Source organism: Triticum dicoccoides, chromosome 2B (genome assembly GCF_002162155.2).
Source record: "Triticum dicoccoides isolate Atlit2015 ecotype Zavitan chromosome 2B, WEW_v2.0, whole genome shotgun sequence".
NCBI lineage: Eukaryota > Viridiplantae > Streptophyta > Magnoliopsida > Poales > Poaceae > Triticum > Triticum dicoccoides.
In genome coordinates this window covers 63670161-63678245 of record NC_041383.1, presented here as the reverse complement: position 1 = coordinate 63678245, position 8085 = coordinate 63670161, and the positions used below count along the sequence as shown (strand labels likewise).

General features: G+C 53.2%; 1 protein-coding gene across 1 annotated transcript; it reads right to left on the bottom strand.

The window, feature by feature from the left end:
- Window positions 1–1663: 1663 nt before the first annotated feature.
- Window positions 1664–3181, bottom strand: LOC119360473 (UDP-glycosyltransferase 92A1-like). The gene has a single exon (XM_037626099.1). It carries the CDS (start codon window positions 3179–3181, stop codon window positions 1664–1666), a length of 1518 nt encoding a protein of 505 aa, XP_037481996.1.
- Between the last annotated feature and the right edge of the window lie 4904 nt (window positions 3182–8085).

Sequence of the window (8085 nt, the reverse complement as noted above, 5' to 3'; positions counted from 1 at the left end):
GGGCCGGCCGCACCCCCCCCCCTTGCTCCTTTATATACGGGGGCAGGGGGCACCCTAGACACACAAGTTGATCTACAGATCGTTCCTTAGCCGTGTGCGGTGCCCCCCTCCACCATATTCCACCTCGGTCATATCGTCGCGGAGTTTAGGCGAAGCCCTGCGCCGGTAGAGCATCATCATCGTCACCACGCCGTCGTGCTGACGGAACTCATCCCCGACACTTTGCTGGATCGGAGTCCGGGGATCGTCATCGAGCTGAACGTGTGCTGAACTCAGAGGTGCCGTACGTTCGGTACTTGGATCGGTCGGATCGTGAAGACGTACGACTACATCAACCGCGTTGTCATAACGCTTCCGCTTACGGTCTATGAGGGTACGTGGACAACACTCTCCCCTCTCGTTGCTATGGCATCACCATGATCTTGCGTGTACGTAGGAAATTTTTTGAAATTACTACGTTCCCCAACAGTAGGGTCTACACACTTAAGGTTCGGTGATGCTAGGGTTGTAGAGATATAAGTATCCAGTAACCCGAAAGTTGTTCGGAGTCCCGGATGAGATCCCGGACGTCACGAGGAGTTCCGGAATGGTCCGGAGGTGAAGAATTATATATAGAAAGTGCAGTTTCGGCCATCGGGAAAGTTTCGGGGGTCACCGGTATTGTACCGGGACCACCGGAAGGGTCCCGGGGGTCCAACGGGTGGGGCCACCTATCCCGGAGGGCCCCGTGGGCTGGAGCAGGGAGGGGAACCAGCCCCTGGTGGGCTGGTGCGCCCCCCCTTGGGCCCCCCCTGCGCCTAGGGTTGGAAACCCAAGGGTGGGGGGCGCCTCCACTTGCCTTGGGGGGCAAGCCACCCCCCTTGGCCGCCGCCCCCCCTTGGAGATGGAATCTCCTAGGTCCGGCGCCCCCCCTCCCTAGGGGGGCTATATAAAGAGGGTGGGAGGGAGGGCAGCCGCACCCATGCTCTTGGTGCCTCCCTCTCCCATTGCTACACCTCTCCCTCTCGTAGAAGCTCGGCGAAGCTCTGCCGAGATCACTGCTGCATCCACCACCACGCCGTCGTGCTGCTGGATCTCCCTCTCCTTTCCCCATGTTGGATCAAGAAGGAGAAGACGTCTTCCTCAACCGTACGTGTGTTGAACGTGGAGGTGCTGTCCGTTCAGCACTAGGATCATCGGTGATTTGGATCACGACGAGTACGACTCCCTCAACCCCGTTCTCTTTAATGCTTCCGCTCGCAATCTACAAGGGTATGTAGATGCACTCCTTTCTCTCGTTGCTAGATGAACTCATAGATTGCTTTTGGTGAAAGCGTAGAAAATTTTTATTTTCTGCAACGTTCCCCAACACAGCAACCCAAACAACACGTATAGCTCCGAGCATGGCGGTTGCTTGTCGAGCCATGCCAAGATGGGGCATTTCGTGGGGGAAATTTCGGAGGTGGAAGGTGATGGATTGGCTCTGGATACCAAATGATATGAACCTAGATATGAATCACTCAATAGATCATGCATACAAGGAATTCAATCATGGATACAAATTTCTATCAGCAAGAAAGTGGATGGGGAAGCTAGAGCCAGGAGGTGGGAGAGGGGAAAACGCCCAACGACGGCCAGTTCAAGTTCCAGTTCTTCCATGCCCCTCCACGAAGATGAGTAGCGCCTATATCTTCAGTTCCTGGACCATTATCAGCTCCTCTGTGTTAAGTGGGTTGGGCTTCATCCCTCGCTTGGGCCGGCCAGGTCGTCCTTGGGCTTCACCTGAAATGCCAGATATAGTTGTTCCCATGACAGATGATGTACGCGCCATCATGTCCAAGAACCTCCGCGTCACTCCAAGCGATGAATACTCGTCGTCGTTGTCCCTCGTTGCGTCGATCACCTTCTTCATCTCCGCGGCCTTCCTCATCATCATGGCACGCACTCCGGACGTCTCGCCGAGCACCCTATCCACCGCCTCCAACACCTCGTCCCTCGTCACGGCCGCCGCGGTGCTACGTGCCAGCTCGACACACACCCCCATCTCCTCCACTAGCAACTTGGCGTTGTAGAACTGCTCTGCCGAGAGCGGCCAGCCGACCATCGGCACGCCCGCGGCGAGGCTTTCCTGTGCCGAGTTCCACCCGCAATGCGTTAGGAAGGCGCCTGTGGCGGGGTGCGCCAGGATCTCCACCTGCGGTGCCCAGCACTGCACAACCAGCCCGCGCCCGGCAACCTCCATCCTCTCCGCGAACCCGTCCGGAAGGCCCGAGGACGGCGACTCGCTGCCGTTCATGTCGGCGGCGGGCTGGACCACCCACACGAACTTGTGCCCGCTCTTCTCGAGCCCCATTGCGAGCTCCATCGCCTGTGATGCGGAGATCGTGTACTGCGACCCAAACGACACGTACAACACTGAGCCCGGTGGTTGCTTGTCGAGCCACGCCAAGATGGGGCTCCTCGATGTTGTCTCCTGCAGGGACGACGAACTTGCCGCTCGGAGCAGCGGCCCAACCGGGAATATCGGGACATTGTTGAGCGATTGCCGGAGCATGCTTAATCCCTTGGGCTCCAGCTTCTCGGCGGCGTTGACGAGCAGCGCATCGGCGCGGGAGAAGGCGGCGACCTGCCTGTGGATGAAGGTGGACCACTCGTCGCCGCCGTCAGCCGACGCGAGGTGGTCGGTGAGCTGCGAGCGGTGGACGCGGATGTCCTGGAAGCTCGGCAACCGGACGCACTCGTCGTCGTCTGGGACAAGTGGGACGCTATTCCAGAGCGAGAAGTAGAGTGCCGAGCCGTAGCCGCCGGTGGTGAGCAAGACGGAGTGCGTGACGGCGGGGTCACCGCGGGCTACGTCCGCCGTCGAGGCCAGGAACATGTCCGCCACGATGTGCACATTGGCGCGTGGGTCGGAGCGTCTGAGGCCCGCGATGAAGTGGTGAAACGCCGGGCGGAGGGACTCGGAGGCGAGGAAGAGGTCGATGAGCCGCAGGGAAACGTCGGCGGGGCTGAAAGGGAGCACGTGGACAGCGATGGCGTCCTGGTCGAGGTGGGCGCGGATGGACTCGGCTGCATCGACGGTGGCGACGACGGTGACGCGGGCGTCGGGGCGGCAGCGGCGCACGAGGGCGGCGAGGCAGCGGAACGGCGCGAAGTGGCCCTGCCCATTGAACGGGAACAAGACGACGTGATCAGCTGCCATGGCGATCGAATCGGTGATGGCGGTGGGCAGTGCCGGTGATTGAGTTGGTCTGATCTCGCGGGTTGGTTTGGATTGGAAAAGAAGAGGGTTTTATAACATCTCTAAAAACTGTAAGCTCCCTCGAGATGTGATGGCGGCGCATCCCATCTCTCATCTCTCGTCGTGGGCTGCTCCCTCCGTGTATTTTATTGGTTCGCAGCCCGGGTGTCAGCAGCCGCTAAACGTGAAATTTCCAATCTCTTCTCGTGGGCTGCTCCGTGTCCTGCTCGCCGCCCCATGTCTGTCACGTCTTGCCATGCATACTCACTGCGTTGCCAGTTGTCAGACAACTAAACAACTAAGCATTTACTTTGTTTGGCCGAGGATCTGATGATCTAAAATACGATTATTGCTTTGGACTCCAAACAAGTTATCAACGACATCCAGAAGAACAGTAGTGGTGTTTATGAAGCTATCATTAGTGAAAGTAGACATAGAACTTCTTTTTTGAATTGTAATTTCATGTTTGAAGGTAGAGCATCTAATGGTGCTGCAGATAGGATAGCCATGTTTTCGCATTCTTTGGATCTGACGCGACACAGATGATTGGTTGAACCCCATGATCCTATTTGTATCCCACATCATGTGGAATTTGGTCAATAAAGCTTGGTTTAACCCCAAGATCCTATTTGTATCCCCTACGCCCGCACCCTTCTTCCGACATGATCTAAGCTTGACAGGGGGAAAACGGTCGGATGCACTCGTCGGAGCTAAGAAAAGATTGGGGCGGAGGGGAAGAAGATTGCAGCGGAGGGACATGAATATATCCGAGACAGGAACCCTAAAATGCCCCCCTCCCCGTACTTATAGCGGCTGAAGGGGGTGGTTTGCGGGCCGCCCGTATATTTTTTATGAGCTGGTGCAAATTTGCCGCTTCTATTCTAGCCTGAAATAACTCGAAAACAATAAACCACCCGCAAATATATGGGCCGGCGCTGAGATAACACATTTGCTAGAGCTGCTCTTACCTTGACATATGTTCAAATGGGAAACACACATGGGTACGCATTTTTTGGGCTCGCGGCTCCATTGAGCCTAGATTTAAAAAAATACAGAATGAGGTTTCAAGCTTAAAAAAAATCTTTTACAAGCACATATGGATATTCTCTGTGTAACTTTAAATTGTAGTTGTTTTGTGTTCATGTATCTTTGGTTTTCGCCCTACATAAACTGAACTGACCGTATACACTAATATGTTTTTCTCTAACTTTCCTACTTTGCTGGCGCGTGTAGGCATGGGCCCATGTACGACGCATACCCGCATAGTAGTAAAACTCAATTCAGTCATGCCTCTGCCTTCCAAAATCACTCTCTGCATAGTTTTCGTCCCCAAAAGGACTACAATATCTCAACCTAGTCTCCTCCCAACAATGGCGTTAGTACTAATGGCACAAGGCCTAACTATGTCAGTTGTTTGAGAGGTGCTCATGTTGTCTTGGATCTCTAGCACCAAATCTTTTCCTTCTTTGCCTAGGCTCACCCCAGCGTCAGCTGACAATGGTATTCTACCATGAATCCACCGCCAAAGGAGCCTAACTCAATTAGTCGGCGCAGAATCAACAAGCCAGTAGCGAACTAGTTTGCCCCCTTCCCCAGAGCGAAATAACCCCACGCGCCGGTATGTCGGGTGCTCATATCCATATTACTTAAGGCATCAAAGTGACCCTATAACGCATACGAAGTCGTGATCCACTAAAGTTCACTTGATCCTTCGCTTGCTGGGCACGCTGGATTTGTTTTTGCTCGTCCTTTGCTACATGCAGGCTCAGGAAAAAATCGGCTATATTTTTTGTTGTTAGTGTTGAAATAGTTGGTGACATTAAAAACAAAACATGGTTTTTAGAAAAAGTTTGTATATTTTAAAAAATGTTTTCAAAAATACCATGATTTAAAAAATCATGGATTGAAAAAGTATCCCAAATTTAGAAATTGTTTAGTAATTTGGAAATATCCATACTTTTAAAACAATGTTCTTGAATGTCAAAAATATTCATGATTTTAAATAAATGTTTGTAAATTTTAAAAACGATCACCAACTTAAAAATATCATTGAATATGGGAAATTTGCTTGAATTAATTTTTTTGCAAATTTAGTAGGTCATGAATTTATCTAAAAAAATTCATAAATTTCAAATGGAACGAAAAATATAGAATAAAAGAGAAAATAAAAAATAAGAAAGAAAAGGAAAAAACAAACTAAAAAAGCAAAAAACAGAAAAGAAAACATGCAAACCAGTAGATGAAAAATAAAAAAGTGGCCAAAGGAAATTCCTAGAATGTTACCAAAACTGGGATAACCACATTGTACGTTCTCATTTCATTATATTATATATTTTTAGCGGATCTCGTTCATTATATGAGCCCGCCCATTTGGAAGCCCACAGAAAAACAATTATGTCCAGACACATAATACATCGATCCACACTCCCGATGCATGTTGCCTTGCGAAGAGGCTGAAATACAGCCCACAATGGAAAAATATTAACACTCCTTGACATGTGGGCTTACAAACATAAAAACAGCGTGTATGCATTCCAAGGCGTCATTTCCAGGGAGCTTAGATTTTCTCTAGGGATAATGGCTGCCTGGCTGGCATGTGTGTGTGTGGAGACAAAGTGTAGTAGGAAATCATATTGTGTAACTGCCGGCATGTGTGTGTGTCTGTGTGGAGGCAAAGAAGACTGTATAATCATCTAATTGTTGTATTCTCTCCTCTCTTCTTCTTCCTCCCCAAACACCTGAGGCCACCAGATCTGGCTAGCTCTTCCATCTCGGTGAGACGCTAAGGAAACCTGTATCCAAACCTGATAGAGAGAACTATTGTTACCTCGTAGTCGTTACACATCGACCTGAAAACGACTACCCTGGTCTCTTCCTATGAAGATCAGATGGCCATAAAAGCGTTCTGACTGGAAGCCCTGGACGTGCGGGTACTTCAGCCCCGCGTGAACTTGGAGAGTGACTCCCTCCATCTCATATTATAGTGCACATTGATTTGCATGAAAGTCTATCTACACAAATTTATTTATACAAAAATGTATTTACATGACAATACCAAATATATATCATATAAAAATATATTTCATGATGAATCTAATGGTATTGACTTAGTATTATATGTGTTTCTAATTTTTATATAAATTTGCTCATACCATTCGAGCTTTCTTGCGGGACTACTGAAGCCATCGCGTCGCCCACGCCGGGCGACTCGAGGGGAACCCCAGCCGCCGCCGGCCGCCGCCCCTCCTCCCGGCCCCCCGCGTCGCCACCGCCGGAGGGCCGGCCGGCGAAGCCGCGCCGGACCCAGGGATGGCGGCGGCGAGGCCGTTCTCCCCCCTCCCCCTTCGCCCCACGCCCTTTTCCTCCACCGCTCCTCCAGATACGCCCATGTCAGCTCCGGCGGCTTTGTCCGGCGGCGGGAGCGCCCTCCCCCGGCGGTGTTTCCTCGCCAGCTGCGTGTGATGGATCTCCCTCCGGATGCGGCTCCCCCTGCTGCGTTGGTCCGGTCTGCCCATTTGGATCTGGGCCACGGCCGGTGGTGCTGCTCTCCGGCCAGCTTGCCGTGGCGGCCGGGCGCGCCCTCCTTGCTGCGTCCACCCTCTACGCCGACCCCCACCACTCGTCCCTCTGCCGTTGCCGGTCTCTGGTGGTCGCACTTCAGCACCAGATCTGGCGTGTTCGGTTGGCCTCGTCAACCGGCTCCCCGTGCTCTCTCGTTGCGGCCTCACGCTGGCCGCGGTGCACCTCGGCCTCGGCTCTGCGTGCTGCAGCCTGGTGTGTTGCTGCTTCTTTGGCCCTCTGTTGCTCGCTTCACAGCTCATGGCTGCCTAGCGCTACGGTGGTGGGTGGCCGACTTGCTCCGGTTGCGAGGTGGAGGAGGCACTGCCGGGTGAAAACTTCATCGACGATGACGGCTGCAGCCGCCATTTTCCCTTCTTGAAGGCGTCGAGTTTGGCATTGTTTCCCTCCCCCCCCCCCAAGCTTCTCAGATCCCGAGAGAAATCTCGGACCCGGGGTTCTCCGTGTCAGATGGTGTCGACGTCTCTACGTCGTTTCCTCCTTGGGGGCATCTTCTTGGATTTCTTCTGCTTCGGGTGGACTCGCCTCTTGTTGCTTCATCTCCACCTCGGCTCTGATCCTGGCTGGCCATTGTTCTTGGCGACTCGAGTTGAGCTTGCTTCAACATCCTGGGGGGCCTCGACGACACGTTGCCCTTCGACCTCGGCGGCAGTACACCGGTGTTGCGCCCTTCGGTCTCGGTGGCACGTTGCCTTCTTGGCTTCGCCGGCGGCACACCGGTGCCGCCGCTCGAACTCGGCTACCCGATGCTCTTCGTTCGCGCCAGTGATGCTTCTCGGTATGCTTCTACTTTGGTGTCTCCTTTCCGTCAGGGCTGTGCTTCATGGTGGTCCGGACAACGATCGCGGGGACATCCTGGGGTGGCCTTGGCAGCACGCTGCCCTTCGACCTCGGCGGCGGTACACCGGTGCCGCGCCCTTCGGTCTCGGTGGTGCGTTGTCTTTTGGCTTCGCCGGCGCACAGCGGTGTCGCCGCATGAACTCGGCTATCCGACGCCCTTCGTTCATGCCAGTGATGTTCCATTGTGAGTTGTTAGTCTGGTGCCCATATGTTTCTCCCTAGGCCTTGTTGTGGTTCATTGTCGGAGGTGGAACAAGCTGCTCAGCGGAGCTCGCTACCCGAGATGTCGGTCTCCAGGGGTTTCGGTTTGGTACTGGTGCCAGCCTTCCCCTCCATTTTGTTTCTTTCTTCTAGTTTTGGGCTTTCTCTTGCCCTTTCCTGTAATTTTCTTTTGCGCCTTTGGGCGCTTACTTGTATCTGTACTGACTGCCAAGTCACCTTCGAGT

Bases quoted from the DNA above. Each gene is read 5' to 3' on its own strand.
- LOC119360473 (XM_037626099.1), bottom strand. From the start codon at position 3,181: ATGGCAGCTGATCACGTCGTCTTGTTCCCGTTCAATGGGCAGGGCCAC.